Genomic DNA, 22,771 nt, shown 5'->3' with positions numbered 1-22,771 from the left:
TGGGCTGTCATCGAAATCACCCTAATATTCCAAAGGAAAACGCAGCTTTTAGCAGACTGGGATATGACACCACCACTAACAGGTCATGTTTATATTCAGGTCTCATTAAGAAGAGAAAGCCTCCTCTTTTCTCATCATCAAATCTCATGCAGATGCAGTGGACAAGCTCTCACACTGATGATGGTATTGGGGCATGTCCCGACTAGCTTTTGAAGCTTTCCAAATGTGGGAGCTGGAAAAGATATGATAAAGGTCTGCTTTCAAAGCAGGAGGAGACAGAATTGTTCCCACAATGCTTTTGAAAAGTGCTGTTCGATTGTATATACTGATAAGGCAACTGAAACGGCAAACACACATAAAAGACATAAACAGGCAAATGTCAGGCTCATTTCCTGCAAAGGGGTGTCACTGCTAAGCTTGTGATGAGCCTAGAGGGACTTGTTCGCCAAAGTTTGAACCCCAGTTTCCAGGCCACTTTATTATTATCACATCTGGGGAGGATCAGTCAACTAAAAAGTTTTTTTTTTTGTTTTTTTTTTTAAAAGCAGGATTCTGACTTACTAACTACTAAGAAGTCATTAAGTAATTCCCCTCGTTACAGACTTCATGGTTCCAAGTGCATTACAGGGAACTCTTTAGTTTGGAAGCTCAAGTCTAATTGTTCCACATTTTTACCCAGACCTTGTTCTAGTTTCTAGGTCACTACTGCTTTGCAACAGTGGAAATTAGAATTATAGAAAAAAAAGTTTTATTTAGGTTATCCTATAATTCTATTGCATTTTGCTTCCAAGTGGTTTAAATAATACAATTTTCATGACAACATCCTGAAAATATAAATAGATGTCAAGCATCGAAATTGTCTTGGGACAGGAGTCTAATACGAGGCTTATAGAGGCTGTTCTGAAAAGTCACAAAAGCAGTGGCAGAATCCAAGGCTAATTAAAATCACCCTCTGTCATACAGGCTTGCCGGGGCACTTGGTACTGCAACCAGTGGTGTCAGCAAAATCTCCTGGTAAGAAAAGACACCAGGCTGGATATATAACTTAGATGCATCTTTCACCTCTTTCCTGGAAGGAAACCTCCCTCACTAACACCACTGCTCCATTCAAACAAACAATTCATCACTGCCCTGGATGCTGAGCTATTTATGCTGTCAGTGCTAGTTCTTCTCAAGAAATGATGGATTTCCTCTCCATGACTATAGCTTATGTCAAGTACCAAGGATAAACATGTTTTTCACTTATTACTCCGTTGCTATTTTCTTTCTCCTTATTGTTTCCTATTTTCTATTTTCTAACATTCCCTCTATGCTTTCTGCGGTCTCTGGAATGTCAGCAAAACAATACAATGTTCATTTTACCATTACTGAGGAAGCAGCTTCAAGGATGATCACCAAGATCTGTTTGTACATGGGAATCGCAAACTGAGACCAGCTCTAAGCAGGGAGGAAGATGTTTACATGTCACATAGAGCCGGGGCGTGGAGAGACCAGTTAATGCAAACATTTGGTGACACAAAATACTTTAAGTTTATTAATTTTCTCTTCTGCGTTCTATTTGTGGAAAAGGATATTAAATGTGGGTACCGGTGGTCAATGTGCTCAAAAGCTTGAGTTCAGACTTGAGAGCATTTGGTTTAATTTATTTTTGGTTTAAGCACATTTAAACTGAATACAAACCATCCATTAAACACTTATGTACATCTTTGGAGCCCGCCAACAAAGCGTGCAGATAAATGCTCACCACTATATTTGAATATTAAAAGTATTCTCAAAACTTTTATGTTTTGGGAATTTGATGTTTAGTATGTTGCTGTTGCCTCTCCAGTTCTTTCTACATTTCTGCATTTTTGTATTTTTCAGGATAATGTTAAAATAGTCATGAGTTTCTATAGTATCTGAGGATGGAATATAATCATGGACTATTTTAGATGAAGAGCGATGTTTAAAATGCGACCATTTCTATTTTCCATCAAATTCAGCACTTCCTCTCTAAATTCATTATTTGAATGATGATCTACAGGATGGTTTTGGGGGAGGCATTTACAACATTATTTAGTGTCCTTTGCTCCTTGATTCAGCTACTAGTTACATCCATTCTGTTATTCGAAACTGCAATAAAGGGTAAGAAGCAAACATCAGGAATTTGCTTTGCATCCTTGTACCAGACTTTCTATCTAAAGGCTGCAACTTTTATGAGATAGGTATCTTTTTCTGAAGTGATGCAAAGCTTCACGCTACTGCAGGATCAGTGTTACAGACAATGATGGTGAAAAACAGAAACTTCAGGTTACTGAAGTGTCTGGAGAGATGGTGGTCCTTCCCTATGGAGTGCTTTTTCTTTTTCTCTTTTTCTTTTCTGAAAACTTAGAAATATAAACAGGAGATTTTCCAAATGAAAATATTTTGGACTACCTGAACCTCTTGGAAAATATACATTTATATAGATACAAAGAAATGATTTAATAAGCTTTTGGTAAAATGAAGGGGTATGATAGATGAATTCATTCCATCTGTATCCCATCACTAAGTTGGGTAAAATTTTTAACATCTCTGAGATTCAGCAGAAAATATTTAAGTTAAATTCGAAAAAGGACTGACTAAGGTCAGACAAGAACACCTAAGTTAGAAAACCTTCCTTCCTAGAAATCTATCACAAAGTTGAGGGGATATGGTTTGTGACACAGGTTGCAGATTTTAAAAATCTACTACATTCTTATAGAGATTTTATATATATATATATATATATATATATAAGATTTTTTAAATATTTATTTTTGGCTGCATTGGGTCTTCATTGCTGCCCGCGGGCTTTCTCTAGTTGCGGCGAGCGGGGGCTGCTCTTTGTTGAGGTGCGCGGGCTTCTCATTGCAGTGGCTTCTCTTGTTGCAGAGCACGGGCTCTAGGCACACAGGCTTCAGTAGTTGTGGCTCATGGGCTCCAGAGCGCAGGCTCAGGAGTTGTGGTGCACGGGCGCAGTTGCTCTGTGGCACGTGGGATCTTCATGGACCAGGGATGGCACCTGCATCCCTTGCGTTGGCAGGCGGATTCTTATCCACTGTGCCACCAAGGAAGTCCGGGATTATATACTTTTTAAAAAAAACTCGTAAACCTCTAACTGAAGTAGCTATTAGAAAGTAATCCACTGTGTAAAGTAATTTCTCTAAAAGTCATCACGCTCTAATGACTTTCCTTCTTGCAGGACGGGAGGTAAGTTTAGAGATTAGTCCTCTTGCACACCAGTATTTGAGAACCAAATTGTAGGTACTGACTTCAGAGACATTGTTATATTAGAACAAGGGTTGAACACGCTGGGCATGTGCTGTCTATATTAGTGTTTTTCACACGTTTAAAATTGCAGCCCACAAATACATATGTGTGCGTGTATATGTATACACGCACACATATATATTTATATACATCCTACAGGATGTCTTATGACACACATTTACATGTATCTGAAAGGAATTTTTCATGAACTCTGATATATTCCATTCAGTATCCTTTTCTTTTCATCTAGGTCTAGAGCCATTACATTGATTCCCTTACTGGCTGAAGGGTTTAAGTCCACACTTGGGAACCCCTGGCCCTCATGACACATTGCTCTCTGTAGGTCTTTTAACTCATGAAATATTATTTTCAGCCATGAAGGAGCAAACAGAATAGACAGAGACAAGGTAAAGTCCCACTTGAATCGTGGGGCAGAGTCAGCCTTAGACAAAAGGGGCAGCTCCCTTCAGGATTTGGCTTAGAGTTGCCAGAGAAGGCCCTGCCTTCTGAATATATGATCTTACCTGCGTCCTGCCTTGCTGCTCACAATTAAACCATCAGAGACTCACTCATCCTTGAAAAGTTAGATTTCAAGATCGCAAGCTCAAAATCTATGCTTTTTTTGGAGAAATTATGTTCTCAGGGATTAGCTGACCCCCAGCAGAGAGAATGGCAGGATGTGGTAGGGGTACTGGTGTGGGGTGGGAAAAGCCATGTGCATCAGAAAGAGGAAAGACGGAGGAGCAGGTGGGGTGGGAGCGTGCTCAGGACAAAATTTTACTGTCACACCTTGACCTGCAGAATGGATCTCTTCTTCAAAAGCCACAAACACACACACACACACACACACACACACACACACACACACACACGCAAAAATAGAAAAGAAAATGAAAAAAACTGAAATAACTAATAACTGAGAAACAAAGGAAAAATGGTCTGTGAACGTCTCGGTTCTAATTTCAGAAGAAAGCTTAAGGTGAAGGAGCTTGATGAGGGCATTCATTTCACCATGGATTCTCTTTACTACTGAATGCTGATGGTATTTCAGCCATGTAAAGGTCTAACCTTCTGATTTGGAGATCGAAGTTAATGCTTATGTTTGTTTTCTCAAGTCGTGGAACTGCAAATCGGAGGCCCAGAGAAGACTAAAAAAAAAAAAAAATCACAAGACACTAAGTTTATTACATGGGAGGAACCTGATACACAGCACAGAAATCTTTTTAAGTCATCCCTGCAAATCCCCACCCTAGACTGCTGTCCCTTTTTCTGCTTCTACCTTGGGGTAGCTGAGACTTTGGGGCCCAGGCGATGTGAGTCCCTACACATTGTGGTTCCCTCTCTTCATTTATCCTCCTATCAACTCTTTTCCTGCCACCTTCTTTATGTGCTAAATTAAAAACAACCTAAATATACGAGAAGAGATTGATTTAGAAAACTGTGATGATTCTGTTTGATGGACATTTAGGTCATCATTGAAGTTACATCTGTGAAGCCTATGCCATGTGGAAAATGCTTCTAATGTAACTATGGTCAAAAGAGGTTGCAAAGTTGTATGTGCCATGGTTTCACCTATGGTTTTAAAAGGCTACCAGTGGAAAAATTACTGTACAGGAGTGAGGGTGTCTTGTAAGAAAATATACCAGGATAATATGCTGCAGTTAAGGTTGTGAGTGTATGGATAATTTTTTCCACCTTTCTTTCTCTTCCAAAGTTTTAAAACTGTTCTTAATATTTTTATAGTTTGAAAACAGCTTTTTAAAAACCTGGAGGAAAGTGAATCCAATGATAATATAAATAAGGAAGTAAAAATAATAGCTAAGACATGTAATTATATTACTTAGGCTCTCATGCGCTGTACTAAGCCTTATGTGCAATGTCTCATGTAATCACAACATCCACGCTGCGAGGTGTACGGTGAACGCTGACATTTTACAGTCCAGCAGCAATCTGAGGATTAGGGAGATTAAGTGCCTTGCTCCAGGTGCCGAGCAAATAAACTCTAGATTTGGAACTGGAATCGCTACAAGCCAACTCCAGAACCTGGAACTCACAGCCACTACACTATGAGAATCAAACCAGCAATCAAACTCGTGTTATTATGAACCAGTAATAATATGAACTCATAATAAACCATCATTTTTATCATAAATCCTCATTTCACTAGCCCTTACCGAATGAGCTGCAAGCCAGGCACTGCCCTGGTGGCTTTACATATACCGTATCATTGCATTGCTCCAAACATTCCTACAAACAGGTATTCTCCCATCTCAGTGTGACTTGCCCAAGGTATCACTGCTGATCATTGGAGAAACTGGGATAATAATTAGGGTGCGCCTAACTATTAAGCCTATACGTCCTTCTGCCCCAGCCAGGATGAATTCCTGTATAATTCCAAACGTGCGATTTTCTGTCAGACCTCTGGGGCTTTGCACATGCTCTTCTCTCTTCTTTAGAAACTTTTAAAGTCTTTTTCTGCTTTTTCTACTTGCAGAACTCCTACTCATGCGTCAAAACTCAGGACAAGGGATCCTCCTGCAATACACCCTCCAAGCCCACAGGCCAGGTCAGGCAGAAATGTTCTCTTTATTCTTTGTCTCCTTCTTTGCTACTCACCCATGACTCAACCTATAATGTTGCTAAGTTTTAAGTTTCTTATGGAATGGGGATTGTACATTTTCATCTCGATATTATCAGACTCTAGTTTAGTACCAGGCGTATAGAAGGGGTGTAATTAAAAATGGTGAAAAAGAGTGTGCCCTTGTTTGCACACTTCCGGTGATGGGGAGCTTACTATATGGTGGGGAGGCCTCTTTAATGTTGGTCTTTTATTATTCAGCACAAGATGAGGATACCCTAAAGGTGTGACAGTTTCATACTGATAAGAGACACATGTTCTTAACTAGAACCAAAAGCCAGATCTCTGGGCATTGATTCTAAAGAGGCTTTGTTGAGCCACTGTTTTTTTTTTTTATTATTCTCCTACTAGAGAGACTTTGTGAATTTTTACAAATCTTATTGGTATATAAATATTTTACATTACTAAAGCTATTATATGAAAATGATGTTACTACTTACAAATCAGAAGTAAACTTCTGAATACAACCTTGAATGCTTTGTTAAAATTAAAAGTCACTTGAAAACTACTTTTTAAAAAATACCAGGACCGGGATAATTAATCCCGGCAATTTGTGATGCTTTTTAATAGTTAGGACTACTTTTACAGTTGGAATTTTACTACAACCCATTAAGAGTATTCTTTTAGAAGTACAAGATGAAGAAGTAAATAAATCAAAGCATTTTATAACAAAACAGAATGCAATAAAATTTGATGTGTTTAAGGGCATTCAAGGGTGAGATAAGAAAGCTATTAGGTTTCTTCTACTATAGACCTCAGAGATAAACGAATACAAGCAATTTACTTCCTTGACTTCTAAAGATTATTTGCTGGTAAAATGGATTGACATCTTTTCACAAAAACACATTTGTGGCTAAGACCACACTGCCATTTTTACCCTCTACTTTGAACAACACTGGTGTCCAGTTTTTGTTCCAAGATTATCCTTAGTTATTGATGACCTTAGATGATCTCTGGTCTGGATTTAACACTTTTAATACTGAAAAAGGAATGAGTGCCCGGTCACCTACAGATGCTAACACCATTACCACCATGTCAATTCATTTCTGTCTGGCCTTAGGTAGACCTTTTCCTATCAAATTGGGTGGCTGAATTTTTCTTGAAAACTAGTCAAAGGATTTATTAGCTTCTGGATAAAAGGATTCTAATGAAAAATGTTCTAATATCTCAGCTTAGACATCCCATTCTATCTTTCATGGCTTTGTTGAAAAATCTCATCTGTTATTCATTAGTTTTTATCCAATTTTTGCAGACCTGCTAGAACGTGGGCTTTTTGTTGAGGCCTGGTTCGAATCCTGGTTTCTGTTCTTCATTATGTGAGACTTTGGGTAACTCATTTGATTTCTCTGAGTCTCAGTTTCCTCATCCATAACACAGGAGAAATACCTGACTCATAGGATTGTTGGTAGTTGTGAAAATTAAATGAGATAACACACACAAAACACCCAGTGATGGAATTATAACACAGAGGGCAATCAATACATGTTAGTTAATAAAAATATGTTATAAACATTTACCTTTCCTTTAAATATTTACTTTTTTGACCCAAGAAGTGAGTTTACTAGACTACAGCTTGGCATATCTTTTAAATACTCAGGATGAACGGAATGATAATCAATTTAGAATATAAAAAGGCAAACATATTATTTTAGCACAGTATCCTAGATTATAAACTGGGAATAGGTGTTACTGGATAGAAAGTTTCAAAGGCTCAAATAAATATGAGAAACACTGGGCTAGAAGGTTTCCTTACTGCAGAACTTCTCAGCACCTTTAAAATGGAACAGGCACCTGAATGTCCCAGGGGAGGATATGATTCTCAGCAGTGACTATAGGGCTCCCTTTTAAGGGCTTGCCTCAAAGGATTAACACTCTTTGGAAGATGCTTTGGGAAGCTGTTCTAATACAAACCTACACACTTACACATTTCCAGGAAGGTTTTTTCAAACAGGCCATTTCATTATCAATGAATCATAAGCATCTAATTTAAAATAGAGGAATACATATGTTTAATTTGTAACACTTAATTACGTAGTATTTTCAGATTTCAGGTTTTTTTTCCTGATTTATGACTCCATAAAATAATGATTTCTACTATGAAATTTATTACAAGGAGTTACTCTGTGTATACTTAAACTGCAATGGTATAAAATGAATTTATTGACCACAAGTAATCCTGAATGGGAAGTTCCTAAATCTGGAAACAAAAAAAGAAAAAGAAGATTCCTTATTCTTTCATAAGGCTGTTACAGATCATGATTGATCCTTTCTTTTTTCTTGCTATAAACAATTTTCTGCATTATTCTTTATCAAGTAAGATGCATGGAAAATACGGACCTGGTAAAGCTGTTTTCAAACCTGGATTATGGTAATATTTTAACAGGAAAACACTGTGAATGATATTCACATGGGAGGTATATCTAAAGTAAAAGTTTAATCATCTTTGCTAAAATTCTTAATTCTGTTATTTCTTAAATCCTTTACATCATAGTTCTTCTTGGATTCAAAGAAAACATTTGTAGTGAAATTTAAAGAAAAAATACTCGAGAAAAAAATCTGTAGTAAAAAAAATAGTTTTTAGAGATTTGTTGAGACTGAAGACTGAAGACATGTAAGACTGATGTCAAAAGAAAAGGCATATGGGCTTCCCCGGTGGCGCAGTGGTTAAGAGTCCGCCTGCCGATGCAGGGGACCTGGGTTCGTGCCCCGGTCCGGGAAGATCGCACATGCCGCGGAGCGGCTGGGCCTGTGAGCCATGGCCGCTGAGCCTGTGCGTCCGGAGCCTGTGCTCCGCAACGAGAGAGGCCACAACAGTGAGAGGCCCGCATACCACACACACACACACACAAAGGCATATGAAAGTATTCATCATTTTGTGTATTTTAGCTCAGATTGTCCACTCAGTGTGGGGTTGTGATGCAAAATCCCACCACCCTGGGAATTTCCTGCCTAATTGGTTTTAGTTGCCAGGTGCTAAATTGCTGAGTGCTAATTGGGGGGGCTCTCCACTAGTTCTCTTTAAAATTCAATTAGAAATCAGTTAAGTGCATCTGGTTTTCTCTTACATTTGTTCCAGCCACCATAGGGTTCCCAAGGTCACACACCACCATTCGGGTGACATTGTCCATCTTGTACTCACAGCTCAGTGGTCGCAGTGCCTGCAACGGGAAAGAACACCAGTGTGGAGTCAGGGGCGGAATAAACGACATCCTGTCGCAAAAGCAATGCTGTGGGCCAGGCAGCTTCTCTTGATTTCAAACACCTGTGTGAGTGCCTGAGCCCAAGGGTTCATGTGTGACCATCAACTCAGAAGAGAAGCTTGTGAGAAAAGACCAAAGTTTAATTTTAAGAAGAAACATGTTGTATGGGTAAACACATTTGTTGTGTTTCATTGAGGAAGAAAATGCTTAGTAGAATATATATATATATATGTGTGTGTGTGTGTGTGTATATATATATACGTATATATACATATACATATATATACATACATATATGTATATATACATATACATACATATATGTATATATACATATACATACATATGTGTATATATACATATATATACACACACACACACACACATTTTTTTTTTCTTTTTTTCTTTTTGGCTGCTCCGCGTGGCATGTGGGATCTTAGCTCCCCGACCAGGGATTGAACCTGCACCCCCTGCAGTGGAAGCGCTGAGTCTTAACCACTGGACCGCCAGGGAAGTCCCTGAAAATGCTTAGTAGACTATTTATATGAACATTTTTGAAATGATTTGCACTACTGTTCATGTTCAGTTTGGGCCATGAAGGTCATGGATAATTAAACATAACTAAACAAATTAATTTTTGCAAACATGAAATGACAGCAAGGTGCATATTATAGATTATCCTACAACGCAATGACCATTTGCAAGAGAATTGCTTTGGACACAAATTTCTCCATACCATGGTTCCATTTTGAGATTACACACCCAATCTTAGTTCAATCCTATAAATACTTAAGATGGGAAGAGAACACTTTTTTATGTTTACCCACTGCTTTTCACCTCCCGTCTTGCCCCATATCCTGTTCTGATTAGAATGTATAAAAACTCAAGTTTGAAGAGGCACTTAGAACTGTGTGCTGGAGAAGGTCTCAAGGTTAGAGCCGACGGGCTTATTTTACTTAGCCTAATGTCCTTAAGGGTCATCCATGTTGTAGTATGTGGCAGAATTTCCTTCCTTAAGGCTGAATAATATTCCATTGTATGTGTGTACTGTATATTGTTCATCTGTTCACCCACTGATGGCCATTTGGGTTGTTTCCACCTCTTGGCTATTGTGAATAGTGCTGCTATGAAAATGGATGTGCAGGTATCAGTTGAGACACTGATTTTATTTCCTTTGTATATATACACAGAAGTGGCATTGCTGGATCATATGATAGTTCTCTTTTGAAGTTTTTGAGGATGATGTAATTTTTAAGGGGAAAATTTGGGGAGACTATTGCTTTGCTGATTGTATGAGGTGGTGTTAGTGTATTTCTTATTGGGCCTCAGTTCTTGAACACTGCTTTGTTTAACTGGGCACCTGAGCATCTCATAGCTCAGGAGTAATTTTTAGATTATTGTTCATTCATTTTGGAGATTCCTCTGAGGTTCAAAGAATAATTTTAGGAGATGATCTGGATCTTAAACTGCATTTTTGAGTCCACTGCCAAAGCCTGTTATTTGTACCATAATGGCAGTTTAGTACACAAGGGGAAATAAGGGTTATATTTATTGCAGCATCTGTGTTTGTGTTTAAAATACTGTTTATTTTAGCAAGAACAAGATTGTGATTCAACACTGGTTTCAGGTTAGTGGAAAAAACTGAGATGGTGGTGTTTTGCTTTCTAGTCTTCTGTCCTGTGTTTATGTGCAAAACAAATGAAAGGAAAACAGTGCAATCTAGTGGAAAAGGAGTTATTGCCTATGTTTGTGTTATTATAAATGTTCCTGTGTTTAAATTAATGGATCTTTACAGTGGAATATTATGCCAGAATTACAAAGGATGTGTTATATCTATGAGTGTTGGTCTGGAAAGATAGTCTATGAAATGTAGACGTAGAGATGGAGGTGTGTATGTGTGGGTAGAGAAAATAGTCTGCAAGGATATATAAACTGAGTGTGGAGAATTAAAAGTTATTTCTATGTGGTAGCATTAAAAAAAAAAAAAGTTACACCCGACGGAGGGGAAAGTAAAGGAGGTTTATCTTTGGACTCCTGTCCTCTGGTCACAGCTCTCCCTTGTGTCTTCAGGCTAGAAATCCACATCTGGATCTCCACCCTGAGCCCCTTTCCATCTTTCAAAACCTAATGTCCCTATGGCCCTGCTCTTGCCCGTGGTAATAGCTACATATGTTCATCCATTATTTCACTCTAACTTGTTAAGTGCTACTGATATATTACCTGTCAGCCTCATTCCCAAAGATAAGCTTGCAAACTGAGGACTTTCACAAAGGACCCCACGAGAGGACCATGGAAGAGGGTTCCAAATACGAGGACCACTTATCCGTCGGTCAGCTCTACCGAAATTTCATTTAAGGAAGTCATGTGGATTTTCAAGGATAAGTTTCAGAAACCACCTCCTTTCCATTCTTTCCACATGGTTGAGAAAAACCAAGAGCCAAAACCAAAACAAAGAAAAGGCAAATGAACCCCAGATACCTAAGTCAAGAGCTCTGTGGGTAAATCATACGCTTTAAGAAAATGAGCTTAAGCAAGCAGGGGTTTTTTTGTATCTGTTCTCTTCCCAGTGCCGAGAAAAACGTCCAGCACAAAGCAGTAGACGGTGTCAGGAGATACACAGCAAACGTAGCTCCCAATCTTTCCTACGAGGAGCCTGAAATGAAATGGACAAGCACACAGCTGAGTATAAAGCCCTCTTCCTGCCATCAGCCATTGAAAGGTGTGTTTTAACTCATGAGAAAGAAATGAAATCTCTGATATTCAGAGGCAGCATTTAATACCTGCTCTTTCCAAATAACCCGAGTGACATGTTAGTCTCCTAAGGAGGTAAGAAACATATTTTCCAAAAGCTGATAATATTTTTCCTTCTCAAAGGTAGCTTTAGCATGTATTCAAGTTCTGAAGGATCCATAACTAACCCTAATTGTACAGAGATGTTTTGTGTTGGGATTACTAACTCAATCCTGAAAACAGGAAAAAAAAAAAAAAAAAAAAGAACTCAGCAACAGCTTTCCAAAATACCCACGTGTCCCTTGAATATAATTCAAGGATTTGGTTTCTATAGTAAATATTTTTATCTTATCTGAAGGTTGAAAGTCATATGTACATTTTTCCCCCAGCTTTCTAGAAATAGCTTTTTCACATCAATCAGAGATCTTTTCTCTCCCCAGATTCCCCACCCTTTTTCTTTTTTTAACCTTTATTTCCTCTCTCTGAGTGGGAGAAACAATGATTGTTTTTGTAGATACTTCTAGATTATTTCCCTCAGCTGTTCCTGGGACTATCTTGTTCTCTTCCATTTATAGCTCTTAGAGTATTATCCATTCACTGAAAATATTTACTGTGTACCTGCCACTTACCAGGCACTGATCAAAAACAAACAAACAAACACCCTTGTCCTCCTTAAATGTCCTATTATTATAAGAATCGTAATAAGGAATCACAAGCAATTGTAACAAGCACTGGAAACACACAGTTAGTACAGTTTGTTAAGTTTCATGAGAGCAGAAATTCACAGTGATGGAGGAGGACAGGCACATAGAAGGAAGCAATCAGAGAAGACATCCTGGAGGAAGTGACGTAACCTCATAGGGGGCCTGGCAACTCAGTGGTTAAGAAGACGGGCCTGGACCTGACAGCTGAGGTGTCAATCTTGGTTCTGCTATGTAATAGCTGTGTACTTTTGCGCATGTTTCTGAATTTCTCCTTATCTATACAACAGGGAAAATGGCAGCCTTACCGTTTCTCTATCAGGCTGTTATGAGGACTAAGTAAATTGAATACTTGCAAGAGCACAGAGCAGAGCCCAGCTCATAGCAATTGCTTGGTGAATTTCAGCAGCCTCAGTCGTTATTAGGCTGAGGCCTGAAGGGTGAGTAGTAAGAAGTAAGCTGGGGAAAGGGGATGAGAGAGTAGAGTTACAGAGGGAACAGCAGGTGCGAGCTCTCTGTGGTGGGAGGGCGCATAGGTATTACAGAAACAGAAAAGAAATTCCATCCCTCTAGGACTAGGGTGGGAGGTAAAGGAAAGAAGCAAAGACTCGTGATGAAGCTGAGGAGGTCAGCAGGGTTGATGTAATTAAGGGCCTCATAAGTCATCTCAGGGCTTTGTAGGACTTTATCCTACAAGCAATGGGGAGCTAGTGAGGGTTTTCAGCCAGAGAGTGACAGGGTCAGATTTGCATTTTAGAAAGAGGGCTTCCCAGGGCTTCCCTGGTGGTGCAGTGGTTAAGAATCTGCCTGCCAATGCAGGGGACACAGATTTGATCCCTGGTCCGGGAAGATCCCACGTGCAGTGGGGCAACTAAGCCCGTGAGCCACAACTACTGTGCTCGCGTGCCACAACTACTGAGCTCGCATGCCACAACTACTGAAGCCCACGCACCTAGAACCCGTGCTCCGCAACAAGAGAAGCCACTGCAACGAGAAGCCCGTGCACCGCAACGAAGAGTAGCCCCTGCTCACCGCAACTAGAGAAAGCCCAGCAACGAAGACCCAACACAGCCAAAAACAGAAAGAAAGAAAGAGAGCTTCCCATGCAGGGAAGGGGCTGGAGGCTGGGAGATGGGGAGATGAGTTAGGAGACTGGTGTAGCCATCTTGGAAGAAGATTGTGCCAGCCTGGAGGAAGGCAGTGACCGTGGCAGTGAGATGGAGAGAGGATAGGGTTGGACAGGTGTAGGACTGACTTAGGCTTTAGAAACTGGGTGGAGACTGGCACGATTCTCTGAGACAGACTAGAGGGAGGAGGAGTGTGGGAAGATGACGTCTAGTTCCGGACGCACTGCATGTGAGGTAGTTTGAGACAGAGGAGTGGAGCATGTATGAGGTCCCTTGAATAGACACATTCATAGTGACAGAATGTGGAACACTGGGTACCAGAGACTGGGGAAAGGGGGCAAGAGGGAGTTGGTGTTTCATGGGTACAGAGTTTCAGTCTGGGGTGATGAAAGTGTTCTGGAGATGGACGGTAGTGATGGTTACACGACAATGTGATTATACTTCGTGGCACTGAACTGTACACCTCAAAAGGGTTAAAATGGTACATTTCATGTTACATATAGTTTATAACAATAATAATAAAAAGAAAGAGCACATGGGCCTTTATTCCTAGAAAAGTTTAGAAGGTCACTGAAAAGAATTGTTAAGGTCTCCAGAGAAAGAGATGATCAGCTTCTACATTTTCGAAAAGATGAATGTTTTTAGCCAAAGAACAACAAAACTGACAATCAGATAATCCCTCATACTTTTCCCCTTGAGAGAAAATTAAAAAAAAAACAAAAAACTTGAACCAAGTATAAATAAAAAGACTTCAAACTGCTTAACAACAAAGAAGGAATTAGAATGTGGCTTAGTCATGTCAAACCAAATTCTGCCCAAGGGAAACTGATGGAGGAAAAACAGTTAAAGACTCATTGGAGATTATAGATAATGTCTGTTATAATGTTTAAAGCCAAAGATAGAAATGATAAATGTTTCCTGTGTTTTCCACCCAACAGTGAACAGTAAACTAGATGTTTTGCTAAAAGAAGAATATTTTGAATAGATGCTTTGTTTAACAAAGTCAGGGGTGCAGTGACAGAAAAGGAGTTGAAATAAAAATATAGGAAGAGCCCTGGAACATTTTTTAAAATAACATACTTGAGCTTCGTTGTTTGTTTGTTTATGTATTATTTGCATGTAATTATTCTTAAGTGATATGTTCCTACAAATTTCTTCAACAGAAACTCGTGATGATTTTACAACTGTCAAAGATACTTGATTATTGCTCCTCTGGGTTATTTTTTCACTGAGAAGATAATTCAGTCAAAACATAAGTCATGAGACTAGCGGTGTGCACAGAGAATTTTGTATTCCCCACGTTTGTAAATGCCTTTCAAATACTGACATCACAACCGTTGTTAGCATTTCTTTAGAGGAATTCTTTTTCGTTAAATTATTTGATCATTAGAATGTGCACGTTCCCAAGAGGATTTAGTTTTTGGAAAGTAGCAGAACTTTAATAAACTTCAGTTAAATGAACATATCCATCAGCGAGAATTTAAATAACACTCATCATGCCGACTTCTACGTGAAGTGCAGGGATGACTATAAACGTGTGAAACTTGGTCTCTGCCCTTAATTGTGAGTCTGTGTACCTCTGAAACCAAGGGACTCTCTCTGTTATCCTTCGCTGTATTGATAATGGTTTTAGAGCAGAACCTAAGGATACTCTGAGTGGGAAGATTCATATTGTGATAAGGAAAGGAAATCTATAAAAAGCATTGCTGTCAGTTTAACAAATAGTGGCATTGCAGGACTGGCAAATGACAAAAACCTGGCTTTTTCTTGGTCCCGGTCCCGAAAAGGTGGACCAAGAAAAAGGAAAACATGAACGTGTTTCCTTTCCAGTGCCTGTCTAGGCTGTTTTCAGTGCTCAGCTGGGATTGGTCGGACCTTCCTCCATAAGCAGTAATGAAAACCAGACCTCCTGGGACCTGCTTGAAGCATAAAGGAACTCAAAGACCAGAAAACAGCCGGGGAGGGTGGGAGTTAGCTTGGGGAGTGTAGCGGATGGATCACATTGATGAGCTGCTTCTTTCAGACAGTTGTCTTCCGTGTTTCAGCTCCCAATCTTGGGCCAGTTTATCTTTGCACCGTGGCCAAGAAAGATATTAATACTGCTTAAGACCATCTTCCTTCCTGGGCCGTTGCTATTCTGCTTAACAAAATAAGGTGCCATTTTGTTTTCTTTTATCGAGGAAGGAATCCTCAGCTAAGATGACTTAACACGGATTTGTCTTCAAAAATATACCGAGCTCTTTCCTCCTCCAGATCACCTACAGGCATTACCTTGTTGCTGCGTTCAATCCCAACATAATCAGCCTCTTCTGGAATTATCACAAAGAGCTCGGCTTCGTAGGCACCTTCCCCTTCATTTCTCGCGTTGATTATGAGCATAAGGTGGTTTTCATCTCCAATGATGACCTGATGCTTATCTCTAAAAATGCAGTTTAAAAAGAATCATTAGGTACTATGCATCTCTGGATTCATGGATATTTTATTTAAGGACTTAGAGGAAGATGTAAACATGCAAGACTGGGGAAGAAAACAAGATGGATCGTCATGAGGGGGTGGGTGGTGAGCAGAATCAAAACTATGTCTGGATGAGAAGGACAGGAAAACATCCAGGGGTGTTCTGGTAAATATTTAACAACCAGCGCTTCAAACTAGTGGTTACCAGTGGAGGAAGGGGCAACATCGGGGGCGGGGCAGGGGGAGGTACAAACCACTGGGTCTGAGACAGGCTCACGGATGTATGTACAACTCAGGGAATAGAGCCCCTACTTTGGAATAACTGTAAATGGAAAGTAACGTTTAAAAACTGTATACTAGGGCTTCCCTGGTGGTGCAGCGGTTAAGAATCCGCCTGCCAATGCAGGGGACACGGGTTCGAGCCCTGGTCCGGGAAGATCCCACATGCCGCGGAGCAGCCAAGCCTGTGCGCCACAGCTACTGAGCCTGTGCTCTAGAGCCTGTAAGCCACAACTACTGAGCCCGTGTGCCACAACTACTGAGCCTGCGCTTTAGAGCCCGTGAGCCACAACCACTGAGCCCATGTGCCACAACTACTGAAGCCTGTGCACCTAGAGCCCGTGCTCCGCAACAAGAGAAGCCACCACAGTGAGAAGCCCGCGCACCACAATGAAGAGTAGTCCCCGCTCGCCGCAACTAGAGAAAACCCGTGTGCAGCAACGAAGACCCAATGCAGCCAAAACTAAATTTATGTATTTATTTATTTATTTTTAAAAAACCTGTATAATAAAGTAACAACCAGTTCTCAAAAACGAAAGGAAACAAAGAAAACCAGGACGTGTAGCATTTGCCGATTCCAGTGGTGTAAATCCTCCCACTGTGATCAGTTTCAAGCTCCCAACATACTTAACGATCTACCAGCAAAAATTCCCGGAAAGTAAACAATTAGCTCACAGACCAGGAGGAGACGGCTTCAGCACATCCCTGAAAACATCCCATAGGAGGAAGGTGGGCAATGGGAAGAGAGGGAGAGAGGTGGTTTAGAAAGTAGGAGGGGAAGCTGAGTGGGACACAAAGTGGAAAATAAGAGGGAAGAAAGAGGCAGATAAAGGAAGATCTCAAATAGCTGATTGTGAGGTATTCTGAGGACATTTAATTCACTCCAGACTTCAAATTGAAACGGCATTTGGAAATGCCTACTCGTGACCCTTAATCAAAGCTATTGCTTCGGACACTGGCTAGATTATGAAGTTTGGAAAAAGTCCCCTTGAGAGGCTACCAAGAAGCTTCCAAACACTGGCAGCAAGATAGTTCCTGGGGTGGGGATGGGTTGAGGCAGGTAGAGAGGAGAGCAACCGGAACCACCAGAGATGAGTTAACTTCAAACAGAAGCATTTCCCCCCACTTTTGGTGAAGGATGGAACAGCTCAGGCAAAGTCTTGGGGTGTGTCACTTGACACCAATGACAAAGACCTAAGCCACAGGCTAACCCAAAGTGTAGCCAAGCTCAGAAATTTCACGCAGTGCACGTATTTTGGTAGTGGCTGGAAGTGTATACTTTCTCCAGAGAAGCTTTAAGTAAACACCTGTATGCCATTAGGTAAAATGGACAAGTTTATTTATTTAAACTTACGGTCTAGCTGACAGCTTCAAGTCAGGAATGCACATGTTATCTTCTCCACAGTCGACCAGGATGTGAGCCTGTGTTGTGGAAAAACATGTATCAGGAAGAATCTGGGAAAACCTGAATCCCGTCCTTTCTCTTGAAAATTATGAATGATCCCACAAGTTAAACCAAAGCTTTCCTTTCACTCTGCATGAACCTACCTAGCTAGAAACTCTGTTCAGCAGTGACCTCCCCTTCTAGGCTAGCTTACTTAGGAGCCCGATTCCAATTCATTCTGAAATGTCTGTAAAGAATGCTACTCTGGCCGATGTTTTGAGGATTACAGGCTGTACTGCTTCTATTACAGCCACATTTTGAACAAATTAAATCTTGGTTCCACAAGGGGAAGGGCTTCTGAAAACACAGGGATGCAGTGTTTCAGGAAACGTGTTCAGAAAATCTCCCAAATGTTACAAGTGTGTATGCAGGAATGAAAACAAAAGGGCCTGGATTTCATCTTAAGGTCACAGGAGCAATGCCCAGGGCCTGACTGCGAATATACCATCAAAGACGGGCCAGGACCTACCTGTTCGGTAACAACGTTTTCCCTGTAGTAATTCAATATTGGTTTCACCTCCAGACCTTCTTTAAAGGTGGATTCATCCAAACTGTAATTCAAACTAATGTTGATTGGAGACAGTTTATCTCGGAATTCGGTTTCATCCTAGGGAAAGTAATCACACACTCAAGAAAGGCCCTGTGAAATGGCTGCAAGATGTTAGTTGGTGGAAGGCAGACAGCACTTGCCTCTGGCCATTAAAAGTGAACCATGAAGTAATTACCACCCCAGCGGGCCTAGGCACATGCTGTGGACGTGGCATAGAGAAGCCAGGTTAATGAACGTATGTTCAGAGTTGGAATCATTTAGGCTTCGTTGAAATACATGCTTCTGGAAGGAATCTTCAGGTTCTCCAGATCTTCACCAGCTCACACGGATTGGTCAAATTGCACAGTTAAAAATCAGTTGCACAGGAAACGTCACTGAAAGTTTCATGAACTGGGATTTTTATCTTAATGAGGTTGGCAGAATTTGTAAGTCCCCTTGGGCTCAGAGGAAGAAAACCTCTCGATTCTCTTCCTTTCTTATCATCTCTTTAAGTCCTTGTTTGCATGAACTTCAAAACACCTTCAGCACATCTGAAGTTCCCTTAGAAAAAGCACCAGAACCTTCCTGGGGAGGGAGGGGGTAGTACCGGCAGCAAGGTCTGGACACATAGGAACTCCCAAACCATGGAGTGGGCATGCCGCCCTTCGGCCGGGTGCCAGTATCAGTCATAATGAGACACGAGGGTCGTGCACCAGCTTTTCGTTCTACAATGTGTTTGTAAACTCTGCTTTCTACAGGTTTTCCCCTTACTATATCCCCTCAAAGAGGAGACCAAATGAAAAGAGGCTTCACAACGTCATCACTGGTAAGAAGATGAAATAACTGTATCATAACACGTTTTGGCTTTTTATTTCACGGTGGGTTTAGGAGTTATTGTAAAAATCCATTGCTTTAAAAATGTAATTATAACTTACTTTTAATAAAGCCTTCGAATGCCTCACCCTTTTCCTAAGTTGGCTCAGAAATGCACATTGATAAAATCTGGCCAGACATCCTCACGTAGGATAAAAATTCAAATAAATTGTGTCTAACTTTTATGTTTTTTGCGGGGAGGCAGTTAGAAATGAAAACCACCTGAGTTAGCACTAGTACTAAAGAGTGTATTCAAAACAAGAAGAAGCTTAGGAGCAGAAATTCACACAACATTGTAAATCAACTATACTCTAATAACAATTAAAAGAAAAAAAGAAGCAGCTTCGGAATTAAAAGCAATACATCATTAGGTTGGCTGAAGTCAGGCTCAACAGAGGAGTGTGTGGCTTTAAAGATTTCCCCTATAAAATGAAAATAGATGTGGGTCTGTGTGAACCACTGTGATGTTTAAATGGAGAAAAATGGTTGGAATTTGGACTTCAATGTTAGAGGCCAGAAAGGTGATTCTGGAACACTTACTCGAAGGTAAACGATAAAATCCTGGCATTGGAGGGATTTCTGCCCCTTTATCACGAGAGGGAAGACGAGATGTGACTGATGGTTTTCAAGGAAGAGCGTGCGTTTAATGGCTCCTTTTTGTTTCAGGGAATCTAACTGCACCTCGGCAGTCAGGCCTAAAGGACAGACATAAAGCAAATATAATCCAGAAAGGAAAAATATTCAGTGAATGTAGCGCTTTATCAGAGATACGAATTCCTATTTCAGCTTGCTTATTCAGGAAACATTTTTTCCATAGTTGGGATCAAAAACAATACACGAGCTGCAAAGATTTGATAAAATACTCCCCAAGCTTAAACAACTTGTTTTATAATGGTTTTACACACAAAGTCATTTCCCCCATAATTAGGTCTGTTCTTACAGACAGTACCAATTATTCAAGGACTGTTGATGTAGAAGTTCCCATATTTATAACAGAAATCTTGGTGCTGACGAAGAGCTCTTTGAAAGCTTTAAATGGTCTGTGCACCGCTTACTGTTGACTTTTCTTGATACGGTATAGGAGTGGAAAACTGAAAATATGCTCACCGATTGTGTTTGAAATGCTCTGGCCTGCCACAGATGCGCACACTCTTAAAGAAAAGCTAGGGGAAATAATAATCAATAATTTATTGGTTAATAAACTTTTGCAATCTGAAGTAGCAAACTTCCTTTACCTTACCCCAGATAAAACGAATGCTTTATTTTTCCTCTATACTTCTCTTAGTGTACACACACACACACACACACACACAAAACCAAACAAATAAATATGCATATATTTATTGATTGATATATATACTTATCAAAAATATATTTATATACATATATATATCCAACAATTCTAATACGATTAGGAAAGGTGACATTATTACATAGGAAGGTAATACTTAAAATATTACTAGAGGTCGATTGATTTAATCAGTGGATTAATTGATCAATTACTTGCTGCCTTTTTCTCAAGAAATGCATGTGAATATTTTCCATGTGCCAGGGAGTGAAGAATTGGGCAGAACAGCAGGGGGACAGCTAGTGGCAGAGCCTGGAGGTGAGCAAGCACGTGACCCCAACTTGAGGAACCTGAAGAAATCTGGTGCGTTAGAGAAAGATGGGGAAAGCTGTAGGAAGCCGAGGCTGGCTGGGTCAGTAGGTAGGGAACAGGGCTTTGAAAATCACGTTAAAGAATTTGGATCAAGAGGTGCAAACTATTAGGTATAAAATAAACTACAAGGACATATTGTACAACATGGGGAATATAGCCAATATTTTATAATAAGTATAAATGGAGTACAATCTTTACAAATTGTAAATCACTATACTGTATACCTGTAATTTATATAATATTATACATCAACTACACTTCAATTAAAAAAAAGTATTTGGATTTAATTCTGAGAGGCATGGAGCATCACGGTACGATTAACCCATAATCCACTCTCCGTGGAAGGAGATAAGAACTCAGGCAGGTACTTGCCAGGAGTGGGATATAATTTGAGGCAGAGACACCAGAAGAGGGAAGGGAAAAAGAAAGAAAATGGGGAGCGTAGAGTGACCATCTCAGGCTTGGTAAGCACAACAATACAGTGTATAAGGTCAATAAAAAAAGGATGGATATGTAGGAGAGACCTTTGTAGTTTTGCCTTGAACATGCCCTAAACTCAATCCAGGGAGGTGCCTGCTGTGGCTCGTAGGATGGCCTGCACTTGGGTCTATCCTGTGGCCTTGGAGGGAATGAGGACCGGCCAGCGGTCTCTGCCTGACTGTTGCATGTGCTGTCCTCCCTATGGAAAAATGTCAAGCTCTAAGCGCCAGCATTCAAGATGGGGCTTTTTCACATTTCTAAGAAAGGAAAAATGTAAGAAAATACTTAAGTATGATTTAACGACAGCCTTAACGTTTTTACTAGTAAATACTCTAGTATGATTTGAATATTTCCACAGAATCCAAAAGGAGTAAATAATCTCTAGTCGTGCTTTAATTATGTGTCAGCTTCCTGTGTCAGATATAATGAAGATGTGTCACATCTGGGATTCATCTAGCTCCCGTGACCTCAGTCAATGTCTCCCTTCAGGGTAAGTAATTTGTCACATACCATTAAGCCAAACGTTTTCCGAGATGTCTCTGCTATTTCAAGTGTTTGTACCACTTCCCCAGAGAAATCATGAATTCCAGCCCACTTCCACTTCAATTGGAATAATTCAAGAAAGATGAATAGTTAATCACATCTTTAAATTTTGTAGCAGGTCTGGCTTTCAAAATTGGAATTTTTTCTGTGTCTGACTTTTTTGGAGGTACTTGGGTACGTGTTAAAATTGTTGACCGTTTTTCTGTTCATCCTTATACTGAATAGGCAAAACTCATTAGCTTGTATAAGATAAATTCCTATTTGTAATAAAATTATCATTATATCTATAGATTCAAATAATTTTACATACAGTATTTTGTCTAACACAATTGAGAAGCAATAAAAATTTTTGCAAACGAGATAAAGTTATGAATGTGAACATTATCTCCGCCTTTTGAGAAGAATTTGATTTAAAAACGATGTCATCAGCTGAAGGGTCACTCAGTTTATAAATTATATGTCAGTGTTATTCTATACTTCTTAGTTCCCCCTTTCTGTTACCTTTATATCATTAAGTGGACGATTTTAACTTTTTCATACAAGTTTAAATAACCGCTACGACTTACTGAATTATTGATAATAGCACTCCAACCTAAACTTTTTGGCTTATAGATGTCTTTAGCAGAAAAGAGTTGCCAAGTTATAACTTTCAAAGCATTCTCTTCTGATCTAAAAAGAAAACCTCACTGAAATATTCATTCTGAATTTACAACATTTATATTACGTTATATATAAACACACACATATACATCGTATGTTTTATATAACAGATACTTAGGTGCACTCACAGGTCTATACCTAATTATAACGCACACTTGTTGTCAGAGAAAGCTGTGAATTATT

General features: G+C 39.8%; 1 protein-coding gene across 1 annotated transcript in view; it reads right to left on the bottom strand.

Annotated features, from left to right (window-relative positions):
* The window catches only part of ITGA8 (integrin subunit alpha 8), a 178,641-nt gene that overhangs the window by 57,912 nt on the left and 97,958 nt on the right, over window positions 1-22,771 (bottom strand). Inside the window, exons 15-21 of the mRNA XM_022580578.3 lie at window positions 20,353-20,408; window positions 19,786-19,940; window positions 18,313-18,450; window positions 17,754-17,821; window positions 15,938-16,085; window positions 8,974-9,066; window positions 4,339-4,418 (exon numbers count right to left, since the gene is read on the bottom strand). Coding sequence (XP_022436286.1) covers window positions 4,339-4,418; window positions 8,974-9,066; window positions 15,938-16,085; window positions 17,754-17,821; window positions 18,313-18,450; window positions 19,786-19,940; window positions 20,353-20,408 — 738 coding nt within the window. The remainder of the gene's footprint in view (window positions 1-4,338; window positions 4,419-8,973; window positions 9,067-15,937; window positions 16,086-17,753; window positions 17,822-18,312; window positions 18,451-19,785; window positions 19,941-20,352; window positions 20,409-22,771) is intronic.

The sequence above is a fragment of the Delphinapterus leucas genome, chromosome 2 (genome assembly GCF_059928025.1).
Source record: "Delphinapterus leucas isolate spDelLeu-1000000601 "Yukka" chromosome 2, BTC_Dleu_Yukka2, whole genome shotgun sequence".
Classification (NCBI taxonomy): Eukaryota; Metazoa; Chordata; class Mammalia; order Artiodactyla; family Monodontidae; genus Delphinapterus; species Delphinapterus leucas.
The sequence above is the reverse complement of the archived record's forward strand: the minus strand, read 5'-3'. Positions and strand labels throughout refer to the sequence as shown.